Source organism: Artibeus jamaicensis, unplaced genomic scaffold (genome assembly GCF_021234435.1).
Source record: "Artibeus jamaicensis isolate MK-2021 breed Jamaican fruit bat unplaced genomic scaffold, CSHL_Jam_final contig_797, whole genome shotgun sequence".
NCBI lineage: Eukaryota > Metazoa > Chordata > Mammalia > Chiroptera > Phyllostomidae > Artibeus > Artibeus jamaicensis.
In genome coordinates, this window is record NW_026521977.1 from 10164831 (window position 1) to 10177842 (window position 13012).

Below are 13012 nucleotides of genomic sequence, written 5' to 3' on the forward strand. Positions count from 1 at the left end.
ATAAATCATGTGGGGACCTTGTTAAACTGTAGATGCTCATTCAGCAGTTCTGGAGTAGGGCCTGAGATTCTGCATTTCTACCTTTCCTCTAGCTTTTCCTGTTGGGTTTGTGAGTACCCATTTGGAAGTTTGCCAGAGCGTTCAACAGAAAGGATAGTGTAGCTGACTGTAGTTCCCCTTACCTGTTCCTGAGATTATATGCTGGGTAGCCCAGTAACCACCGACAACTATACTGGGTCTTTGCATTCTCTCCATGAGTACCTTACAGATTTCAATATTTTGTGATCAAAGAGGGAAGTAAGTTTTAGAGCTGGAGTGGTCCACTTTCTGCCCAAATAACCCTTCAGTGAGATAATAGATTTTAAAGAATAAAGAGCTGAAATACAGTACTGTATTGATTCAGCTACTAAAATAAGGTTTTGGAATATGAAGAATAATAAAGTTGAATAAAGGCAATGTGCTTATTTTACCCAGCTGAAAGGTGTAGACAGCAATAATGTGCTGTTGGCGGTGCTTGGGCGGTTTGCAGAAGGAATACTTACAGCTGGGTTTGAGTACGCCATCGCTTAAGATCCGGCAGGGGGAGCTTTTAGTTGCTTAAGACAGAAGGTGCTTTAGAAGGCTCATCACACTCCACACCCACCCCCTTCTTCCTCAGCCTCTAGCCTTTCCTTTTTTCATGGTCTAATAAACCTGTCTCAAGGGTGTATTTCAAATTGATTACAGACAATTTGCTCAGGATTTTGTGATGAACGCAGATGTCAGAACCGGGTCAGCATCTTCTACTGCCATTGCAGACCTCCAGGAGGATGAGGATGGTGTTTACTTCAGCTCATACGGGCATTATGGGATACATGAAGAAATGCTAAAGGTTAGAGAAGAGCATAAATGCACCAAATCCATACTAAAGGAAAAATTTAATAAAACAGGTTCTTAATACATATGCTGTAAAACTTTTTTTTTGGATAGCAGCTTTTTAAATCTCTGGTGCTTGATAGCTCATCTTGGGTTGAAAAAGATTACAGAAGCATCAAAGTTGTTTAAATTCTGTTTAAGATCACTAATCTATTATGAAATCACTTTTGCTTTAAACAGAACATAGGCAAAAAAAGTTGCCGATGATTTTAGTCTTAACAGCTATTAAGAACTAATAATTATGTATTTGTCTTTAAAAGTACAAAGGAAGTGATTAATTTAGTATTTTAAATAGCTATACTGACTTCAGTTTGGGCAAATAATTCTTTGGTACAAAATTTTACTATAAATTCTCAATTGTTATGACAACTTTTTTACATTTGAAATCATTGATATATGGAGGAATTTTCTGAATTGGTTAAATCAGGTATTTAAATTTGGTTGGCTTTAATTATTATAATAGTAATGTCTATATAAAATACAAATAGATTTCTAGTTATACCTGGCAATTGTACATTTTATCACATATTACATTATAGATTGTAAAATAGCAAGGTATAATTTTTTAATTCTGTAAACCTGGAATTCTCTTAACTGGAGTAAAACACGTTGGGATTTAAAAATTATTGAAAATTTTAGATATTTATTTGTGAATTTTAGATGCCAGTACCTTTTCTTGAAATGAACAAACAAAAAATTCCCTCCTAAATACTTCCTCAAAAGAATGTTTTATTTTGTGGAAGCCATAAGACTATGTTCTCCTGAAACATAAGCATTTAAAATAACCTGGGGATTAATAACATGTTTATGTTTTGTTTATTCAGTTTTGTAGAACCAAAGAGTGAAGGTTTGCTGATTAATAGTTGTTGAAATTACCTGAGGTCTTTTAAAGCAATGCTGTGCCATTTTTTTTACTAGTGACATGTCATGGCTGTGCTTTTTGCTGTCACTTGGGTAATGGCGTAACATTACAAATAACAGTTACTAGTAATACATTAAGTCCAGAGTGAAATCGTTTAAAATAAATGGACTGACTTAGGTTTTTCGTCAAAATTAAATTAATTTTATTGTGTCTAATATATTTTCTTTGAAGGAGTTAATCTAAGCCCACGTTTGTCATTTTAAATCATCCATTAATATTAATGCCAAGAACCTATTAATGCCTTTGATACAGAAATTGTGTTGCATTTTCCAAAAGGTAAGGCTGAGACTCCCAGTAGATGGTACATGTGAATGTCTTCAGCACACTCATCAGGGAAGTCCACTTTGAGCACTTATTTCTAATACTCTGTCCTGGGTACTTGTAGCTATGTGGCAATAACTAAAAGATCCTCAGACCTGATCATGTATGTTTTGATGTACCCAGTACACAGAGATTTAAGTTCCAGCCTGAAGCTTCCAGTGCTATTTTTTTCCTCTTTGGAGAATCATTCTAAGAATCCTTATTAATATAATTCTCCAAACCTTAGTTTCCCTTAGCTACTATATAATGCAATTATCTCTCCTTGAAGATGACTTACATGTTTGTAGGAAATATGGATACAGTCCATTTAAGAGGAGCTGTTTGTCCATTTTATATTTCGCTAAGTTATGTACTACAGATAAATATGAAATATGCCTTATATATTTCTTATCAAAAACATTTTGTAGAAGATAGTCTGTTCATGTTTCTGCTACTATCAGAATCTCACCTGACCTTTATAAATAATTTAAATATAGAAGCCTTATACATAGGACTTATTTTTGTGTTTAGAATTGGCCTTTCTTTTGCTGGATTATTATTTGGATTTTTTTGTTGCTTAGTCTCAGATATTTCAATGGCATTATTTTGACATATGTTAGGGTTATATTTATAAATAAAGGTAGTTTATGACCTTATTTGCTGGAGTTCAGATGATTTTTTTGAATTCCAGAGAAGATTGTCTTGCTTTTTAGTATCGGAGCTCTAATTTTATTCTTTTTGTTTGTTTGTTTTTCTTGGTGTAGTAGGCTGGTGCAAAATACAGCTTTTAAATTTCTGCTTATTACCTTATTTTGTATTGAAGTGTTAGTTTCGTTTGGATAAGTTTTTAGAAATGGTTATGAGGGCTAGTCTTTTATTTGCTTGCATTTTCTTATCTAGTGGATTTTTCTTTCAAAATATGAGTTATTAAGTTGAAACTGCTCTAAGGCTCTACGTTAGGTATACTTTGGATTTTGCTGCACCGCAGTGAGCATGTGAACAAAAACACAGGGACGTATAGAAGGAGCCTGGATGAAGGGTGGTAGTTGAGTGGAGGGGCAGTTCATGAACTTGGGACAGGAGCTGGGATGCTAATGGTTAAGTCGGAGCAGGGGTGAAGCAGTGTGATTAGTGAGAGCTTTCTGAGTGACTGCCTTCTTGACTGATGTTCACCCCTTGTAGGATTTATTATGTCAGCAAAAATCACTGGTTATGGTATAAGAAGAGTATAAAAATGTATGAAATGCTATGTATTTTAAGTTTTAAAATTAGTTAATATGTGTAAAGTTAATTTAAACATTACAGTTTTTAAAAGTAATTCTTAAAATCTTTCAGGGAAAGATTTTATTTTTTTTTTAAAGGTTGAGAAATTTTATTAATTCTCAAGTTTCTCTTTACTTTTTTCAAGATTTTATTTATTTATTTTTAGAGAGAGGGGAGCAGAGAGAGAGAAACATTAATGTGTGGTTACCTCTCTTGTACCCACAAAGGAGGGCCTAGCCCATAACCCAGGCATATGCCCTGACTGGGAATTGAACCAGCACCCCCTTGGTTTGCAGGCTGGCACTCAGTCCACTGAGCCACAGCAGCCAGGACTCGGGGAACAATTTAATAAACCTGATTTAAAATTTTGTTTGTAAAGCCATTAATAATAATTCCATCAGAAGGCATGAAAAAATTTCCCTCTTTTAGATCTACTAATTAAGTAGAACAATTTGTCTTTTAATTTAATCCTTCCTTTAAAAAATAAAAAAAAAATTTTTAATGTAGTGTGAGACCTAAAACCAGAATTCCCAGTCTGAGATATTTTTGTCATACTCATTTTACTCACGTGACAACTGGGCCCTTTGCTGCCTACTTTGCTGTCCTTAATGTCTCAGCCGAGGTGATGTAAAAGGGAATCAGCTCTGTCCACGAACCAGCATGAACGTTGTCATTCTGTGCCTGCCTTGGTTACAGGTCATGTGAGACTCCAGAGTGTGGAAGCCTCATAACATGGGTGGCAGGTCTCAAACAACTTACGGGCTTTTAAGCATCATTTTCCTCTGTAGACATTTCTAGAAACAAAACAAGATTATAAATCAGATAGGTACTGACAAATGACTTTCTTAGAAAAACAATTTAAGCTTCATTTTTTCTATATAACTGTAAGTTTACATTTACCTGTTTTGGTTTTTTTCCTGTAGTATTTTAATGTAACTTTAATACAGGGAGACAGGCTCTAGATTCAGGGCCCTACTTAAAGGAGCAGAGTATCCTGTTCATCTTCTATCATCTTTAACTATATCAGTTGAAGTCGTATGATAATGCATGTCAAGACACAAATGTGTACATTTTAAATAACAGATTTTATTTGATTTTCAGTGATAAACTTTTTGTGTGCGGCGTTGCTATTTCTGTTCTTACAGTTTTCTGTTAGGAAAACAAAATTAGCTTGGTTTTTCAGGCAAAAAATACCTGTGGAAACTAGCAATGTGTGATAAATAGCAAATAACTTTCTAAAACATTTTTTATTACTTTAGATTATTTTGTAAGCATGTTTTCTCTCTCCACCATAGGACAAAATACGAACGGAAAGTTACCGAGATTTTGTATACCAAAATCCGCATATCTTCAAAGACAAGGTGAGTAGCATAGGCCACTTAATTGAACATTTCATGTGGATCTTGGACAGTAGGAATCCTCTCTGGGGTCATCATTGTGATAGCATTTGATTAATGTATTTCTGGCTTTATGTCATGGAGAATTTTTGTGATGTGTTCTGTGGTGCAGAATACTGATAACAGAAATGCTCATTAGTACTGCTTGTCTTTCAATATGTTATTTTCTTTAAACTGGAATCATTAATTACAGTGACATGCCTTAGTTAAACTTTGGTTATCCAGATAATGTTATTTAAAGTGTATTTTTTGTACTGTGATTCCTGTAAATTTTAAATGTATCAGATAAGCCCCATCCCAAAGCACACTTTTAATTAGTATTCTGGTTTGTAAATTAGTTAAAAATTAATACTTTTAGCCCTAGCTGGTGTGGCTCAGTGGATTGAGTGTGGGCCTGTGAAGCAAAGGGTTGCCAGTTCAATTCCCAGTCAGGGCACATGCTTGGGTTGCAGGCAAGTTCCCCAGCAGGGGACACGTGAGAGGCAACCACACATTCATGTTTCTCTCCCACTCTCTCCTTCCCTTCCCCTCTAAAAATAAATAAGTAATTAAAAAATATAATGATTTTAAGAAGTTTGGACAAATAATGTAAGGTAGAATTTATTTTATCTGCTTGCTTTTAAGACCTCATTTATTTAGCCCTTTATTAGGCACTTTGAAGTTTACACTTAGTCTTCATAATGCATCAGGTTATTTCAAAGATGAACTTTCACACTGTGTGTGTCTGTTGGAAATTTGTGTAATTTTTGTGAAATTTTTCATTTTTTTCTTCTTTCCCTCCCTCCCTCATCTCAAGCTTACCTCTCAAAGTTCAAGTTTTCTGTCTGTTTCTCCTTATTGGAAGTTAGTCCACTAATTTAGTCAAGAATATTATCATCTGCTACTTACATACCTTTGCTTGGGAATTTTTTCCCACACTTTTCACTTTAAGAACATGTATGTGACAACACACCAGGTTTTTATAATTCCCCTTTTACCTCCGTTTAAAAAAGATAACCTGTCTAAGGCTATTTCATGGGCTTTACATATATTGTAGCAGTGACTGAACACCTTTATATTTTGAAAACTCTTCTTCTGGTTTTTAAATTGTTTGGAGTATAACAGAGATCAGCTTTTAATTTTCTATCCCTGTTCCCTGACAGTGTTTCACTTGTGACTTAGCTGAAATTTATATGGTACTCGGATATCTTTTGGCCAAAGCAGTAACTATCATGAAAGGTTTATGTTGGCGTGTGTCTGCTTTTGCTGATTTCCATTATAGACAAACAGTGATTTCATTTTTTAAATCTTAATTTTATCAGTTCTTTGTACTTAGTTATCTTTTATGCATTTTATATTTTATTGCAGGAGAGACTAAAAATTTCTTATACTTTTTATATTTACACCCAAGTGTTAGAAAGATTTATTTAATATGTATGTTTAAAAAAGACACTTTGGAGGACTTCTAGTCAAGATGAAAGTGTAGGTAAACATGCCTCACATCTGTGCACAACTATAACCCAAAATACAACTACCGTACAAAACAAGTATCACCCAGGACTGATAATTGAGCTGTATGGAAGTCTGATAACCAAGGATTTAAAGAAGCCATATTCATCCAGATGGGTAGGAAGGGTGGAGACGTGGAGAGGTGTGGAGGTGACAAGTGGCACAGAGAGGCGCAGAGATGGGAACGGGTGGTCCCATATCCACATGTGGATAAAAAATGGGAGGGATACCTTGGGAGCAAAGGATTCTGGCCCCAGTTCAGACCACCCAGCCCGGGGTCCTAGCACCCAGAAGATAAGTCCCCATGACTTGTGGCTGTAAAGACCAGTGGGAGTTGGAGCAGCAGAAGAAATGGCATCTTATTAAAGGACCTGCAACAGATTTAGGGCTCACATACACCCAGCCATTCTGGGGTTCAGCACCAGGGCAACAGCTGGAAGGGCAACAGGGGCATATGGGGAGAAAGTGAAGTTCACGTGGAGAGACAGCTTCCTCCTGGCCAAAACTCCAGAGGCCAGGCAGTGGCATTGTCCCCACTGCGAGACCTCCACTACACAGCAACAGAGAAGTGACATGGGTTGCCCTACCCTCCAGATACCCTAAGGCTCCACCTCATACAACTTAATAGGTGCGCTAAGAGGGTCTCAAAACATCTGTACCTAATACATAGAAACAAACACAAGGAGCCTGCCAAAATGAGGAGAAAAACAAATATGGCTCAAATGAAAGAGCAGAACAAAACTCCTGAAAGAGAAGTTAATGAGATGGAGATAAGCAATCTGTGGGATGCACAGTTCAAAACACTGGTTATCAGGATGCTCCATGAACTCATTGAGTACTTAACACCATAAGAAAGATTGAGACAGAAACGAAGGTTGCATCAAGTGAGATAAAGAAAACCTACAGGGAACCAACAGTGGAGAAGGTGAAACTAAGAATCAAATCAACAATTGGAACACAAGAAAGGAAAAAGCATTAGAACAGCAAGAAGAAAATTAAAAAAAAAATGAGGATAGTCTTAGGAACCTCTGGGGCAACTTTAAATATACCAACATTCAAATCATAGGGGTGCCAGAGGGAGAAGAGGAATAGCAAGAAATTGAAATCTTATTTGAAAAACTAATGAAAGAAAACTTCCCTAATTTGGTGAAGGAAATACACATCGAAGTCCAGGAAGTACAGACACAGTCCCAAACAAGTAGGACCCAAAGAGGACCACACCAAGACATGTAATTAAAATGCCAAAGGTTAAAATAAAGAGAATCTTAAAAGCAGCTAGAGAAAGGCAGACAATTACCTACAGTGGACTAAGACTCCCCTAAGCTATCAGCTGATTTCTCAAAAGAAACTTTGCATGCTAGAAGGGGCTAGCAAGAAGTATTCAGAGTGATGAAAAGCAAGGATCTCAACCTAGATTACTCTATCCAGCAAAGCTATCATTTATAGTTGAAGGGCAGAAAAAATGTGTCCCAAACAAGGTAAAGCTAATGGAGCCCACAATCACCAAGCCATTATTTTATAAAATGCTAAAGGGAATTAATTGCATAAGAAAAAGAAGATCATACTGATGAACGTTAAAATGGAAGTAAATTCACAACTGTCAATAATTGAATTCAAATAACAAACTAAGCAAAGGACCAGAACAAGAACAGAATAATAGATACAGGGTTGGTGTTGAGTTGTGTGAGTTCTTCATATATTTTGGAGTTCAAACCCCTTTCCAAGGTATCATTGGCATATAGGTTCTCCTGGATGGTTGGTTCCCTTTCATTTTGATGATGATTTCTTTAGCTGTGCAGAAGCTTTTTAATTTGATGTAGTTCCATTTGTTTGTTTTTTCCTTTATTTCCCTTGCCCTAGATATATTGCTTTGTAGGATATCTGAAATTTTCCTGCCTATGTTTTCCTCTAGGACTTATGGTATCATGACTTATGTTTGAGTCTTTTATCCATTTCGAGTTTATTCTGGTGTATGGTGTAAGTTGATGGTCTAGTTTCATTTTTTTGCATGTACTGATCCAGTTCTCCCAACATCGTTCATTAAAGAGAGTATTTTACTCCATTGCGTGCTCATGCCCTTTTTGTCAAATATTAATTGACCATAAGATTTGGATTTATTTCTGGGCTCTCTATTCTGTTCCAATGAGCAATGTGTCTTTTCTTATGCCAGTACCAGCTGTTTTGATTACAGTAGCCTTGTAGTAGAGTTGATATCAGGTATTGTGATCCCTCCTACTTTGTTCTTCTTCATCAAGATTGCTGAGGCTATTTGGGGTCTTTTTTGGTTCCATGTAAATTTTTGAAATGTTTGTCTTAGATTTACAAAATATGCCATTGGTATTTTAATAGGAATTGTGTTGAATCTATAGATTGCTCTGGATAGTGTGGATGTTTTAATGATGTTAATATCTTCTAATCCATTAACATGGTATATGCTTCCATTTATTTGTATCTTCCTTAATTTCTTTTTCAGTGTTGTATAGTTTTCTGAATACAGGTTGGTTGTTTTTTTTTTACCTCCTTGGTTAAATTCATTCCTGGGCACTTTAAAATTTTATGATTTTTGTTATTATAAAAACACCATCGCTGTCTTTATCTTTTCTTAATACTTTTTGATATATATAACATGAGAATTTAAGTGAAAGTAAGTTAGAAGTTTCTTTCCACTGTGCTCCTGGATAGATTTTTGTCTTATAATATCTAAGAACTACTGAAACAGCACAGGTGTGGGTAATCGTAATTACTGAGAAATTAAGTAATTAGAATATTTCTTTGTTTATGGAGCACATCTTACTGGGTTCTTAATCTTTATACACAGTCACTTTCTGCTTCTTGTTTTCTTTCTTTGTAGTAGTATTATAGAAATGTTGTATATGTTACATTTTACATTTTTCAGACAAAAATATATGACTGTGAAAAGCATAGAATCTTTATAATTACTTTGTATTCTCTTTACTGTTCTTTCTGAAATTGTTATATCTGCCAAAGTCGGTAAAGGGCTTATTAGTAAGTTGGGACTATATTGTTTAGTTCTTTGCTTGGCATTTACGGTTCCTTAAAAATAATAGTATAATATAAAATATTATGTGTTTCAATTGCTGGCTCCTTAAAGTATATTCAGGATATAATTCTCTGTAATTAAAAATACTAAATAATCTAGAGCTTTTACATTTTTAAATGATTTGGAATAGTTTATTTTACTGTGGGTACTGATTTAGAAAACGTACTACCATATATTTAAATAGTATTTGATAATTTATAGATTGCTTTCAAACATGTCTCACTCTTGCTATACAGTATTCCTGTAACTAGGTACAGGCCAGTGCTTATTTCCATTTTACACATGAGGAAACTTGAAACCAATAGGGTAATTGACTTGCCCTGAGACAGGCTATTAAAAATGAACAGACCTGAGGGTGTTACTCCTAGTCTAGTGCCCTTAACCCTGTGCCACTTCACTGTACACACTATTATGCTGAAACAGAGTGAGTAATTAGGGTGCGACCCATTAGCTGCATTTTAAGTCGCACTGTTTTAGATTGATATATAGGTCATCTAATTTCTGTTCATAAAATTATACAATATATTGACAAGATTATTTAAATATGTATTTCTTCTAAAATGTATGAAATAATGCCTTCCTAAGTTTTATTACCATTGTTTTTGTGTGCCCTTATCTGCATTAGGTAGACAAACTTGATTATAGCAACACTTGATTATAGTATCATACTATGTAGTACAAGAAGAGATTTATTTTTCAAAAAGGCGCTTATACATAAAAAGGTGTTCCCTTCCCCTGTCTGTCCCTCCCTCCCTTCCTGCCACCCTTTCCTTCCTTCCTGTCTCAGTATTATTTCAACTCACAAAGCTCCTGGGGAGGCCATATGGTTTCTCAGATTAAATTGAACTTTGAGTGGCATTTAATTGTGTTATCACCCACTCTTAATTAATCTCCATTTGTGGTCCATTGAAGGAATTCGCAGTAAGGTGCCTTTTCTATGCTTTTGATTATGAACTATAGTTAAAATTCACTTTTTCTTTTTTTCTTAGAAAAAGTAAACTCAGTTCCTCTGTGATTTTATGTGTTAGTTTATTCTGTTATGATTTATACCTCTTTGAGTCTATCAACTTTTAGTTTATTTCCTCACCTAATTCTGAGCTAGATATAATAGATAATTGATACAATTAAAAATATAATTAAAAATAGGCTTTAGAAGCAATTAACCTGTGTTTGAATGCTAGCTTTGCAAATTACTAGCTACCTGATTCTGGACCTGTTACTTTTCCTCTCTGAAGTTTACTTTCCTCATTTGCAAAGTGAGGATTAAATAAGAATTATATATATAAATTATATATGTTTGTGTGTATGATAGTCTTGCAAAAGAATATGTACTCTAACTGCAGTTTATGATACAGATCCTTTTGTACTTAGCTTTCATTATTTAGTAATTTTTCTTAGAGATCATTCTTTATTAACATTCTTTAATGCCTCATCTATCTAATATAGAATGTCCATAACTTATTTTAATTTGTTATATTAGAAACAGTGCTGCATATAAAACATAAATTACTAAAACCTTTATATGTGTGAAAGTACAATAATAAGGTAAATTTCTAGCAGTGGAGTCCCTGGGTAAAAAGGTTATAGCCTGGATGGTGTTAGTGCTAATCCTATTTGTGAGGGCTCTGTCCTCATGATGTAATCACCTCCAGTACTGTCACCTTGGGGGTTAGGATTCCAACATGTACAATTTTGAGGGGAGGGAGGACACAAACATTAAGACCATAGCAGTCCTGTATCAAGTCAGTGGGGGAAACACAGGCTTTTAAATCACATGTGGGGAGAACTGGTTAGCCATCCGAACAGAAGTAAGTTTGGAGTCATGCCACTTAGGGTATACCATGATAGGAAAACGAACTGTGTTAATGAAACCACAAATGTACTAGAGGGAAATGTATAAGACTGAAATAGGAGAGAACATGGTCACGGTCATTGTAATTGTGATCAAATCCAGATGCCATGAAAGAAAAGATTAGTAAGTTTGTTAGGAAAGAATTTCTGCATAGCAAAATTCACTGTAAGCAGAAACAAAAGACAAATTTATGCTGAGAAAAAAAACATTTTTGTGAGTCATATTGTAGAGTTACAATCTCCCTGATTTATAAAGAACTCTTATTTGGTGAGATTTGATAAGAAAAATTTGATGAGAAAATTGATAAGAAAAGGACTACTCAGTCTGAGGAAAAAGGATATAAGTAGCTAGTTCACATAAAAAGGAACTCAAGACAGCTCTACAATGATATTGAACCTATGATAATAGGAATGCGTGTTAAAACTAGACCAGTATATCATTATTTTACATTGGCCAGATTGGCAGAAATCTGGCCAGATTTACAGTATCATCCTAGTATAATTTCAAAATCTATTCAAATGTCAATCAATAGAGAACTGGACTGATAGATTATGGTACAGCCATAATATAGAATCCTATCTATAAACTGATATGGAAAGATCTTTATATTTATAAATAAAAAAGCAGTGTGTAATATAGTGAGTAAAATATGCTTCATTTGTGAAAAGGAAAAGGAAAAACATACTGCATTATATATTAGGTTGGCCAAAAAGTTCATTTGGTTTTTTTCCGTAAGATGGTCTTAGTAGCATTTAGTTATCTTGAACTTCATTTAAAACAATTTGGTTAGATTGTATTGTGACAGTTGTCATATTAGTGTAAATTTAAAAGAACTCCTCAAAAGTGATGAATGTTTGCGTAGCGGTTTTAATATTGAAGAAGGAAGAATATGTGTATTTTCAGCATAATTATGCTTTATTATTCAAGAAAAGTAAAAACACAACTGAAGTGCAAAAAAAAAAAAAAAAGATCTGTGTAGTGTATAGAAAAGATGCTGGACTGACTGAATGTGTCAAAAGTGGTTCACAAAGTTTCCCACTGGATGTTTCTCACTGGACGATGCTCCATGGTCGGGTGTGTCAGTTGAAATTGATAGCGATCAAATTGAGACATTAATTGAGAGCAATCAAGGTTATACCATGTGGGAGATAGCTGACATACTCAAAATACCCAAATCCATAAAGTTACTGGTGAAAGTGAAAAACTTGCCTTTTATTTTATGGAAAAAAACCAAATAGACTTTTTGGCCAACCCAATATATGCATAAAATTTTTTTATTACTTTCACCAATGATGATGAGTATCATTTTTAAGACTTAAATTCTCAAGTTACTGAATTTTAGAAGCCAACTTGTTTTTTTTTTTTAATATTTTACTTACTTATTTTTAGAGAGAGGGGAAGGGAAGGAGAAAGAGTAGGAGAGAAACATCAATGTGTGGTGGGCTTTCATGTGTTCCCCACTGGGGACCTGCAACTCAGGCATGTGCCCTGACTGGGAAACGAACTGATGACCCTTTGGTTCACAGCCTGAGTTCAATCCACTGAGCCACACCAGCCAGGGCCCAACTTGTTTTTATTGTACCTGTATTATTATAGCAAGTTGAATGTTTAATTTTGTATTTTTTTAAAGATTTTATTTATTTTCAAACAGAGGGGAAAGGAGGGACAAAGAGAGGGAAACAGATATCAATGTGTGAGATACACATCGATCATTTGCCTCTCATATGCCCCTAACTGAGGAGCGGGCGCCCCAGACCCAGGCATGTGCCCTGACTAGAAACAGAACTGGCGACCTGTTGGTTCACAGGCCAGCG

The 13012-nt window shown here is 35.0% G+C and overlaps 1 protein-coding gene across 3 annotated transcripts in view; it reads left to right on the top strand.

Moving 5' to 3' along the window:
• The window catches only part of PRMT3 (protein arginine methyltransferase 3), a 111243-nt gene that overhangs the window by 6319 nt on the left and 91912 nt on the right, over positions 1-13012 (top strand). For all 3 annotated transcript variants that reach the window (XM_037162202.2, XM_037162194.2, XM_037162209.2), the window contains 2 exons: positions 727-871; positions 4696-4761. In XM_037162202.2, the coding sequence (XP_037018097.2) occupies positions 727-871; positions 4696-4761 (211 nt within the window). The remainder of the gene's footprint in view (positions 1-726; positions 872-4695; positions 4762-13012) is intronic.